A 12,133-nucleotide genomic window follows, 5' to 3' on the forward strand; every position below is an offset into this window, starting at 1 on the left:
GGCAGTATGGACCTTAAGTGTTCCAAATTTCCAAACCTGTGTTCAGCTGTTTCTCAAGTCTGCTCTTATAAAGGAGGGGATGTGATGGGACTTATGTTTGAGTAGCCAGTCGTCAGTGTTTATATTGGACAGACAGCAGCTTTCTGTGGGATTCTGTACTTTTGAGTCCTGACTTCTGAAAAATTATGACAACTATTTGGGGAGTATCTTTCAGGGAAAGGTGGCTGGCTTTTCTTGACGCTGCATATCTCTTGGATTTTCTGTCTCAAGGGCTGGCATCCCTGTTACTTGCTCACTTCCAGAATTGTTGACTGGGTCAGGGTTCATACTACCCTGCATTACTGAAGAACCCAGTTGTTTCAATAAAATCTTAATGACAAATCATACTTTCTTTTACTGTTCTAATTTGTATTCTTATTTCTGGCTGCTTATGTACTTCGACTATACCTCTTTTCTGTATAGTTAGAATAATTTAGATTGGAAAAGAGTCTCAGTGCTCATTAGGGGTGTGTAGAAGGTATAGTACATTCCAAGCAACATTGGATGTGGATGTGAAAAACACAGTTGAATTGCATCAAAAGTACTTCAAGCTGCTGGTTTAAACACGCAGAAGAGCTCTTAGCTGAGATCAACTGTGTTTCCTTTGGAAATTTGCCATCATAGCTCTTCTGTAGATGTGCTGATAGATTCTTAAGGTAGACAAGTAACTGTGCTTGTTTATGGCCTGTCCAGCTATTTGGTAATGTTTTTGTTTAAATGTTTCACAGAACATCAGCTTGCAGCTTCCAGAAGATACTGCTCTTTAATCAGGTGCTCCAGCTTTAGGAAACGAAGTAGATCTCAAAGGTACAAGACAGGTAGGTTGAGAAACTGACTTAGAGAAGACATCTCTGAAATGCGCCCAAGTTTGCTGAGCTGAATGCAGTTAGATTCAGTGGAGTAGGAGTGGAGAACTAGATTTATTTCCTTTTAGTTTTCTAACTGCTTTGAAGTGTCTTAGTCCAGTTCCACTTGGATTGAAGTTGTTTTCCTAAAGCTCATCTGCACAACTAAAAGATAATTAATTTTAAATTCAGGTAATAAAATAACTTCTTTCATACATAGTCTCATTTGGGGCAGGGGAAAACTTTGCAACTACAGCACCAATTCTTCCTTTTCTCCACTATATCCAATAAGTGTTTGGTATATTTTCATGCATATCACAATAGTATCTAGGATGTGAATTTACTGGAATTTGTGGGTTAAATTGGCAGCTTTGGGAGAAAGTTGGGTTCCTCACCCTTTTCTGTTTAGCCTTTAAAAGGTATGTCTGGTTTTGGAGTGGGATGTTCCAAAATAAGACGCTTTAAAGTATCTGACATGAGTCACTGATGGGCCACCCCAACGTAATCTCTTGCCTAGCATTTTCTTCAAATCAGCAGTTTTTGCATTTATCATAGACATCAGTGATGGCTCATTTGTGAGGTACTCTTGAAGATCTCTTGCAACTGCCTGATCTGTTATTTGCAGTAAGTTTTAATTACCTTGTCTAGAAAAAGTGCATTTAATGTGTTGGTTTTGATTGTTTCCATTTTAGATGGGAAAGAGGGAACTTCCAGTCCATCATTAGAAAGTACAAATAGCGAGCTAAGCACCAGTACCTCAGGTATTAAGTCACGAAAGTAGTATTTCTTTGTCTTGTCAATGTGCATGATCAAGTATTTGCCTGTCTAGTTCATGTGAATTACTGTTCTATGCAGGACAGAATTAGAACTTTTCACTTCTCAGAGCTCCCTTTTTTGGCTGACATTTTTCTAATTAGAATAGTATATATCTCTTCTGGAATAAGAAAATTAGATTTGTCTTGATATTTTTGGCTAGTAGGAAAGAGTATGCAGTACACTGATGTGCAGACCATCAAAAAAGCTAATAGACTGGTGGTCACGTAACCTAAAACATGCTTAGGCATATTACATTGATTTAATAGGTCCAATATTTAAGACTTCTCACAGAATCACAGAATAGTAGGGGTTGGAAGGGACCTCTGGAGACCATCCGGTTCAATCCCCCTGCCAAAGCAAGTTCACCTAGAGCAGGTTGCACAGGAACGCATCCAGGTGGGTTTTGAATGTCTCCAGAGACGGAGACTCCACCACCTCTCTGGGCAGCTTGTTCCAGTGTTCTGCCACCCTCAAAGTAAAGAAGTTCCTCCTCATGTTGAGATGGAACTTCCCATGTTAAAGTTTGTGCCCATTACCTCTTGTCCTGTCACTGGGCACCACTGAGAAGAGCCTGGCCCCATCCTCCTGACACCCACCCTTTAAGTATTTATAAGCATTGATAAGATCCCCCCTCAGCTGTCTTTTTTCCAGACTGAAGAGACCCAGATCCCTCAGCCTTTCTTCATAAGAGAGGTGTTCCAGTCCCCTAATCATCTTGGTAGCCCTTTGCTGTACCCTCTCCAGCAGTTCCCTGTCCTTCTGGAACCAGGGAGCCCAGAACTGGACAAGTACTCCAGGTGCGGCCTCATCAAGGCAGAGTAGAGGGGGAGGATGACCTCCCTCGACCTGCTGGCCACCTTCTTTTTAATGTGCCCCAGGATGCCATTTGCCTTCTTGGCCACAAGGGCACACTGCTAGCTTATGGTGAACTTCTCGTCCACCAACACCCCCAGGTCCATTTCTGCAGAGCTGCTTTCCAGCAGGTCAGCCCCTAACCTGTACTGGTGCATGGGGTTATTCCTCCCTAGGTGCAGGACCCTACAGTTGCCCTTGTTGAACTTCATTAGGTTCCTCTCCACCCAACACTCTAGCCTGTCCAGGTCTCGCTGGGTGGCAGCACAGCCTTCTGGTGTGTCAGCCACTCCTCCCAGTTTTGTATCATCAGCAAACTTGCTGAAGGTACACTCTGTGCCCTCATCTAGGTTATTGATGACCATATTGAACAAGACTGGACTCAGTACTGACCCCTGGGGAACACTGCTAGGTACAGGCCTCCAACTGGACTGTGCCACTGATCACAACCCTCTGGGCTCAGCCATTCAGCCAGTTCTCAATCCAAATCACTCTCCATCCATCTAACCTGCACTTCCTAAGCTTACCCATGAGGATGTTATGGGAGACACTGTCAAAAGCCTTGCTGAAGTTGAGGTAGACAACATCCACTGCTCTCGCCTCATCCACCCAGCCAGTCATGCTATCATAGAAGGCTATCAGATTGATCAGACATGATTTCCCCTTGGTGAATCCATGTTGACCCCTCCTGATAACCTTCTTTTCCTCTACGTGCTTAGAGATAACATCCAGGATGAGCTGTTCCATCACCTTTCCAGGGATGGAGGTGAGGCTGACTGGCCCGTAGTTTCCTGGGTCCTCCTTCTTGCCCTTTTTTAAGACTGGAGTGACCTTGGCTTTCCCCCAGTCCTCAGACTCCTCTCCTGTTCTCCAGGACCTTCCAGAGATGATGGAGAGCAGCTTCGCAATAACATTTGCCACCTTCCTCAGCACTTGTGGCTGCATCCCATCAGAGCCCATAGATTTGTGGCTGTCAAGTCTGCCTAAATGATCTCTAACCTGATCCTTCTCGATCAAGGGAGAGTCTTCCTTTCTCCAGGCTCTCTCTTACCTCCAGGGTCTGGGATTCCTGAGGGCCAGTCTTAGCAGTAAAGACTGAAGAAAAGAAAGCATTCAGTAACTCCATCTTCTCTGCATCCTCTGATCCTCTGTCACCAGGGCACCTACCTCATTCGGCAGTGGGCCCACGGTTTCCCTAGTATTCCTTTTACTACTGATGTACTTGAAGAGGCCCTCCTTATTGTCCTTTACATCCCCTGCCAGGTTTAATTCCAGGTTGGCCTTAGCCTTCCTCATTGCATCCCTGCATACTCTCATAACATTCCTATACTTCTCCCAAGTGGCCAGTCCCTTTTTCCACACTCTATAAACTTCCTTCTTCCATCTGAGCTTTTCCAGATGCTCCTTGCTCATCCGTGCAAGTTTCCTGCCTCCTTTGCCTGATTTCTTGCTCTTAGGGTTGCACCGATCTTGAGCTTGGAGGAAGCGGTGCTTGAGTATTAGCCAGCTCTCTTGCACCCCCTCCTTCCTTCTAGAGCCTTAGCCCATGGGATTCCTCCAAGTAGGTCTTTGAAGAGGCTAAATTTAGCTCTTCTGAAGTCCAGGGTTGTAATTCCACTTTTTGCCCTGCTTCTTCCATGCAGGATCCTGAACTCCACCATCTCATGGTCACTGCAGCCAAGGCTACCCTAGCCTTCACATCCCCAGCTAGTCCTTTGTTTGTCAGGACAAGGTCCAGCAGTGCACCTCTCCTCATTGGTTCCTCCACCACCTGCGTCAAAAAGTTGTCATCAGTGCTCAGTTCCCTCTCCCTTCATCCACATTGAACCAGTGCCCTAGCATTTCATCCACAGTATGTAGCCATGAGACAGTTTTACATTTGGATGAGATCCAAACTGAAAATTCTCACCAAATAGTAAAATATTATGAGAGTTTTTAACAAGATGTTTATGTTGACCTCTTTACCCTAAAACATCCTTGTGATTCTGCTCCTGTATTTTTGTGTTAACTATGTGAGGTGCTGTTACTTGGTGAAATGTTTTTTCCGTAATAGTATATGGATTAATTCTGTTGTCTTGCAGAGGGAAGTACCAGTAATGTGTCTGGCTTGAGTGATTTGGAAAGCAGGGTGAGACCAAAGCAGCAGAACCCCCTCATTCCTATGATGCTTTCCCCACCAGAATCGCTATTAGTTTCTTGTGTTTTGAGAGGGAACTTTGTAGAAGCCCATCAGGTAAATGAGTTGCATGTATTTTGTGCAAGTAAAAATCTAACTTTGTGTTGATGTTTGTGGTTGTGGTAGCTGATGAAATTTCTGCTCCTTCTGCTTTAGCTAGCATATGGCTGAAGCATCTGCATTCCAAGTGAAAGGGTCACTTCAGAAGTAGAAGCAAGTGAAAGGAACAAAGATATTCCAAACCAACATCCCAAGAATGCTAGTTTTTTTTTTTTAACTTGGTATATAAGAATGCTTTCTCTAAACCTGGGTTCTGAAAGGGTGAAAAGGTTTGATGAGAGCTGGCCAAGCTCAGTGTTTCAGCTGAATGAAGAACGTGAAGAGCTCATTTGAAGCCTCATGAGGAGGCAGCATCTGAACTGCTTACTTTAGTCAGTGCATCAAAGCCATGACACTCTGGCACTTGTAAACTCGACAGCAACATGCAAATGTGTTCCTTACCCAAAGCAGAGCCAAAGTGGTGACTGAATTTATTTGAAGGAGGTATGTTTTGAGGCTAAATTCACAGTACTGAGAATAGGCAGAAAGACTTGAAATTGACAGTCTGGGCATTTGTAGTTCTTTGCTCCCTTGCAGCTGTCCATACCTTTCTTTATATGGCTTTTGGGCTGATGCTGTGAAAAAACATCTTGAGGTGCATCAGTGATTGGATCCTCTGCAAAAAGCAGTGACCTGTCTGAGTTTCAAATAGTGATGTTGGAGCAGTTAATATAAGCATTGCATTAGCAGCAGGTTACTACTCAGCTCGTTAGTTCTGTTTGATGTCAAGCATGCTACTTCATCTCTTCCCTACTTACAGGGCCAAAAAAAAGCACTTGTTTTGCTTTGTTACTTTGAATTTCAGTATCTCTGATGATAAAGAATTCAATCTTGGTTTGTTTTCTGTTGTTGATTTGACAATAAGAACTTTGACAGCTGTGCTTATCTACTCCGTGTTTAAATTTCCAGAAGGTATTCCTTGCTGAATAAGAATTTGTTTAAAATAGTTTACTTTGGAGGCCCAGCTCGATAGATTTCTCTCATTACATACTGTATTGAAATCATGCAGAGTCATTCTGAAAAGTGTGGTTAACAAAAATTAATTCAACTCTAGCCTTACAGCAAATAATAGCTGAACTTTATGAAAACAGTTGAAAAATACATCTAAGGCCCTATTTTTCAGGCACTTCAAACTCCCTAGAAAAATTCCCACCATTTCAGCCTGCTGTGTCTGTGGGGATGTGTTTGGTTTTTTTATTCCCTCTAGAAACTGCCAGAACTCTTTGACCTTTGAAAACTTCTTTTGACATGCTCTGTAATTACATCTATTGTTGTTTTTGAAAGGTGGCTTTGATGTTTAATCTGGATACTTCACCGTGCTATGGTGAATTGGTTTTCATGGAGCGCTACCAAGAGGCGGTACAAGAAATGGCAAGAGTGGAGCACAATATTGAGAATCAAGCATCAGATGGTACCGGAGGCATCAGGAAATCTGGCAGTGGCCGTTCAACACTGCAAGCTATTGGGAATGCAGCAGCAGCTGGTAAGGACTGGGTTTTTTGAGTTCTTCTCATAAAAGGTGAGGGAGAAGTGGAAAACAGGAGAAAGCAATTTGAATACTGTCATTATGAGTGCAAGAATTGTTCAGAAGAGTAAGTGATGGTTCTTTGACTTAGAAGGAGACTAAGACTGCTGAAATTTGCTGTTGATGCCCAGTTAGTTTTATCTATTCTGCAGTAATTGGTCCGCGAAGCAGACCACCTATTGAACTATTTTCCTAAAGGATTAGAGGATAGTTATCCATGACAGGATCTGAGATAAATACGCTGTTTAATTAGTGATTGTGTGTTTTGCTGACGTGTGTAGGTATGGTGTTTTATTCCATCTCGGATGTTACTGATAAATTGCTTGCAACTTCTGGAAGTCTTGCCCCTACTCTCCAAGAAAACTTTTGGATCAGCAACATACAGCTGGAGCATACTGATCCTCTGCGGGAAGTCCTTGAGGACCTCAGTCCTTCAGCCATGGCGGCATTTGACCTAGCTTGTACTCAGTGCCATCTTTGGAAAACATGCAAACAGCTTTTGGAAACAGCAGAAAGACGACTGTACAACAGCCTTGAAACTCGGGGTAGGCTTTTGGCATTTGTGTGTATCAACATGGGCCTGCAAGCAGAAAGTGCCTCTCTATGCTGTGTTGTTTGTGCTAATGCCTGAGTCTTAATTAAATCTCATTTTGTACTTTCATGTTAGTTTCTTCTTTTTCCACTCCTAACTTTTATTTTGTCCCCTTTGCACAATGGCTTTTCCAGGCCACCGACCTGACTGTGTTTTACTGCGCTCTGAAGGTGTAAAGGGTTTCCCAGCAGTTCTACAGCAAATAAGTAAAATTCTCAATTATTCCTGCACATCACAAGGGCAATCCAAGCCAGGTAATATGCTTTGCTGGTAAGATTTTTCTGTTGAAACGTGCTTAAATCAAATTCTTGCCTTCTGTTGCAGTAGAAAATTTGAGAGGGGGGTGGGGGCAAGCTCAATTAATTAATAAACTGAATAAACTGAAGCGCTTTGTATTTGGTAGACTGGTTGATTATAATACAGTTTTGTTTCTGTGGACCTTTTTCTGTGCAAAAATATTTCTGTCTTTGTTATAATTGCTGTTTCTTTCTCCCTCTTTGTAGAGGTCTCAGATGAGAAAATAGGAAGTCATTTTCGATGCAGTATTGTAGACCTTCTGCAAGCTTGCTACCCTGCCTTGACTGAAGAAAGTATTACTAATGAAATTGTTTTATCACAAAATCTGGATCAAATCCTAAAAGCACTGACACGTGTTGAACGTTCTGTGGGTGAGTTATTTTTGTGATAGTAAAGACTAACAAATGGATCTAAATTTTTCTTTTGGCCTATCCAGACAACTATAAAGCTAATAGTAATGCTCTTTGATGTATGTATAAATATATTTTTTAAAAAATTATAAATTCAAAGTGTAAAATTTATCTGTAATTCTGATACTCCGAGCACTTGTTTTCAGAGCTAAAATTGTGGATTTGCTACAGAAGAAAGGAAAATATCAATGAGTACAATTGAGGTTATTATTTGTCCTATTTTTCTTCAGTCCTAACAAGGAATTCTTTAGGCGTATTTTAACTTACAGATAATTAGGAGTACCCTTACTGTTGCTTTTTTTGAACAAAAAAGAGATAGACTTGTAAAACTATCGTAACATAATACCTTCTAATTTTCATAGCTCTATCATAAAAGTCTCATCTTTTTCTGAAAAAGACTTCCACGATTGCCTTTTCTCAGAGCTCTCTTCATTATATAGCACTGGGGTGTTTTCTTAGTTGTTTTTGGTTTTTTTTCCTCCATTCACCAAGTTTCTAAATGGCATGTAGGCATTTGTAAAATATTTAAAGCTATTTGTATGTTTAATGACCAAAAATTTAGGAGAGTTCTAAGGGCTAAATGTTACGGAGCACAAGGACATGTTCAACATCTGTATTTTAGAATAAGTTTATGTGTTAATGACACAAAACTAGATATATTTTAGGCCTGGCTTAATATGTTTCTAACTTGTCAAAGGCATGGTTACCAATTTGGGTGAACCATTGGTTTATTCTGCTGTGAAAATTTCTCCTGCTTCTAATGAAATTGCTATGCCTAGACTGAAATCTGTAATTGCAGAGAGGAAATTAGGCTAAGCCCTCTCTTTCTTTCTCTTTTTTCCTTTTTTTTTTTCTTTTTTCTCCCTGTTCCTTTTTTGCATTTAATACTTACTTGAATCTTGGATGCATGTCTATTCTTTTAAACCAGAGTCTAAAGGGACCCTGCTTGGCACCTTGGTGGAGCAGGCCTCTCTGAAACCTGCAGAGCTGGAGAAGCACCTGGTTTGGAATCAAACACAGCTCTTGCTGAGGACTCTTGACCAACACATGCAAACTATGCCAGAGAGCAGCATGCAGACAAACTTTGTGAAGGCCTTCTTTGACTACATCACTACACTGGCTGCGGTTGTGTTACGAAGCCTGAATGCAGAGCTAGGTAAGGGGTTTCTGCTGGAAAGTCTGAGCCTAGCTGAAGATACCCAGACTCTGTAGTCTGGAAAGTAATTGTGCAAAAATGGTTCCTTGCCAAACATGCCTACTACCTACGTATAGTCAGATCTTTTGGTTTCAACCGATTACTGCAGTGCTTTTTAAATTTTATTTGTTAACACCTAGACCATGCACAGCCAAGGTAAAAATAGACAGTGGGAAAACGAGAACAGTAATGTTAACTACCAACCCAGATTCTGCAGTTCATTTAGACAGAACAAACAACCCTTGACCTACAAAATTCTGGTCACTACCCTGTAAGGTGAGATTGATTTTTGCATCCAGTGCATCAGCATGCGGCATGCTTTTCAGCTCCCTTAGGGGCAGCCAGCGCCCTGCTGCTCCAGAGGGATAAGGAGAGACTGCGTAGAAGGCTGTGCAGAGGCAACCAGGCAAAATTTTTTCATAGAATCAGCAAACGATGGCAGTCCATGAAAAGAAATGCGCCATCAGCACATGAAGCTGTCAGCAGAACAGAACCATTCAGTGTGACAGGGGAAAAAACACTTGTCTGTTTTTTGAAGTTAACACTAATTGAGCTGCAGTAATGTAAAATACCACAGTACTGATTTCAGAGAATACCTCCCCAAGAGGATAAGAAAAGAAGCTAAAGATCTGTTTTCAGACATGCTGGTTCAGCTCAGGTCACTACCATGCCAACCGTAACTTTTCGATGGACATGATTCAGTCCTCATTGATTAACTGCCAAAGCCAAAAAAATGCACAATATTTAAGGACCGAGGGAGTTCTCGGGAAATTTCATTGTACTGGACGATAAAAGAAAAAGGTAAGCTTACAAGAATCTGTTCACAGTTACTCGACATGAGTAGTGGATACAAAGGCTTTTCGGCAATACTGGCCAGGGTTTAACTCCTCTTGTAAAAATAGCTGTATGTCTGTGAATTCCCTCTGCCTTTGCTCCCTTTGGAATAGAGCATGGACTCACTAACCTATATCCAGAGACTCCTCAGAAACCAATACTGCGCATTTTCTGTCTCTTAACATAAATACATGTTTTGGTGAAAGTTTGAAGTAGAGTTGCTAAACCGAACCCGGATCTCACTTAAAGGCCAAAGACTCTCCACTCTGCCTGTTTTGGTAAAAGGACCAGTAAAATCTGAGCCAGTGGTGTCAAGTTTGAGAATCATATTATAATCACAAATACCTTGCAATTTACTCTGGATTTTACCACACTAGTGTTAATGTGGACCTTTGTGAATTTGGTCAAAGAGGTTTCAGGTTCAGGCTCATAAAATTTGTGTTCCAAAAATAAGACTTGGTTGGTGTACTCAGCTAACGTGTTTTGTATTATAATAAACGTTCTGATTTTTTTTAAAGATATATCTGCAGAAGTGAAAGTGGGGAACCCTTTCATACTGTTACAGCAGAGTCCATCTCAGCTGCTCTCCCAGCTTGTGTTTGAGAGACAGGTTCATCCTGACAGGTTGGTGCTTTTCAGATTATACTTCTCTAGGTTATTTTGGTTTTGGTGACTTTGGACCTCACCCAGGTTTGAACTCTTCTCCGGCTACTTAGCACAGGTAGAAGTACTGCCTGCTGTGTCCCACCAGTTGATCACTTAATGCTGCAAGGATTAGTGTGCAGGGAGGAACTTAGTTTTTGGCTTCTCTACCAACTTGAAGATTTTTGACAGGGCAAACCGCAGCTCCACATATTTAACAATTACTGTATGTTGTGAAGAAAGAGTGCATTTATGTGGATTTTTTTTTTTTAATTGAATGTGTGAAAGTTCAGAGCAGTGGACTTGCAGCTTAGCAGTGTAACAAAATAAAATAGACTACTAAGGCTTCTTAAGAATACAGCTGGACACGGCTCTTGCCCTGGTCAGCAGATAAACTGGATAATCTAATGTTCTTCCGTCACAAATTATGAAATTAGGCTGGCATGGAAAGTGTCTGATTTGATGAAATAGCTCTTAAAAAGATGAGCACTAATGGTGAACCATTTTTGTGTGTTTTATTCAGATAAAAGTCAATGTTTGATAAGTAAGTTCCTTTTCTTTAAAGGAATGTCAGCATAAGCTCTGAGTTGTCCATGTTGTGCTGTATATGGTTTTTTTTCATACTGGGTAAACATAGGATGTGTACTCTTTCCCTGTATGTACCTGTGAAGAATATTAGGGGGCTTGCGTTCACAAAACATTTGGAAGACTTATGAGAATATGTAATTGTAAAGTACCTTTTGTGTGTGTAAGCTGGTTTTGTTTTCAATCCTGCAGGCTGTCTTCTCTCTTGGCTAAAGAAGAGTTGAACTTGAATGTGCAGCAAGTTATTGTTAACTGTTGCTGTGAACCACTGTCCTTGTGCAGTGCAAGGCAAAACAGCCAGGCAAAGTCTCTTCTGACAAACATCAGCAACTTAGCACACCAGTGTGCCTACCACTGCCTTCCAGATGTTGAAATACCTATTCATGATTCTGCAGTGACCTTTGAGGATATTTCCACTCAGGCCCCATCCTCTGTGACTGACTTGAGCCAGCACACGCTCACTTCCTCCTCCCTGGACTTCCTGAAGTCTCAGTCGAAGCTAATGGCCACAGTGGCATGTCTAAGTGCATCTAATATACAGAAAACTTCCAAATCAAGTTTATCTTGGATGGAATTTCGGGGCAAACGGGAGGTGCCCTTAGGTTTGGAACAGATTTCCAGGGAGTGTGAAGCATTGTTGAAGGAGTTCCCAATATTGGAAAGGTTTCTTCTTGCTATGTTTGAGCCACTTCAGCATCATCAAGAGGAAGGTAGCAGTTTGGCTGCTGTCTTCTCTGGCAAGACTTACATATCTCTGGTTCTCCTAGGATTGAATTCCACCACAGCTGTTAAGGTATTAACGGGAGTCTTTGAAGAAGCTCTTGCTGCAAAGGATTGGGACAGAGCTCTGAAGGTCTTGGATCTGTACAGTCAGGATGTGGAGGAGCTGGTCAATGTGAAGGATGCTGTGCTGAGCTGTGCAACTGCTGAAGGTGAGAAGGATTAAGTCAGACTTTTTTCCTGTGATCTCTTTCTTTTTCTTTTTTTTTTTTTAAATAAAGAATACAGCCTGTATCAGGAGGTGGAAACTAAGATAGTGGTTCTTGGGCAAATCCAAAGACAGAAACAGGTCCCTTCCCTTCCTTCATCCTGGATTTGCTTTCTCTGGTGGTGTTTTTTTTGTTTTGCAAATGTACAGATCCTGACCAATTTGGTACAAGAGAATTGGAATGCATCTGTGGTGTTATTTTTATGTGAAGAGCTGAGTACTGTTAGTGGAACATGTC

General features: G+C 41.6%; 1 protein-coding gene across 7 annotated transcripts in view; it reads left to right on the forward strand.

Annotated features, from left to right (window-relative positions):
• Positions 1-12,133, forward strand: part of ZFYVE26 (zinc finger FYVE-type containing 26) — a 53,999-nt gene that overhangs the window by 15,833 nt on the left and 26,033 nt on the right. For 6 of the 7 annotated variants that reach the window (XM_063334918.1, XM_063334917.1, XM_063334919.1 and 3 more), the window contains 10 exons: positions 768-857; positions 1,577-1,645; positions 4,634-4,785; positions 6,112-6,310; positions 6,634-6,897; positions 7,079-7,198; positions 7,448-7,612; positions 8,580-8,807; positions 10,199-10,304; positions 11,100-11,839. In XM_063334918.1, the coding sequence (XP_063190988.1) occupies positions 768-857; positions 1,577-1,645; positions 4,634-4,785; positions 6,112-6,310; positions 6,634-6,897; positions 7,079-7,198; positions 7,448-7,612; positions 8,580-8,807; positions 10,199-10,304; positions 11,100-11,839 (2,133 nt within the window). The remainder of the gene's footprint in view (positions 1-767; positions 858-1,576; positions 1,646-4,633; positions 4,786-6,111; positions 6,311-6,633; positions 6,898-7,078; positions 7,199-7,447; positions 7,613-8,579; positions 8,808-10,198; positions 10,305-11,099; positions 11,840-12,133) is intronic. The other variant, XM_063334920.1, reaches the window with a different exon arrangement.

This window comes from Chroicocephalus ridibundus, chromosome 4, assembly GCF_963924245.1.
Source record: "Chroicocephalus ridibundus chromosome 4, bChrRid1.1, whole genome shotgun sequence".
Taxonomy (NCBI): domain Eukaryota; kingdom Metazoa; phylum Chordata; class Aves; order Charadriiformes; family Laridae; genus Chroicocephalus; species Chroicocephalus ridibundus.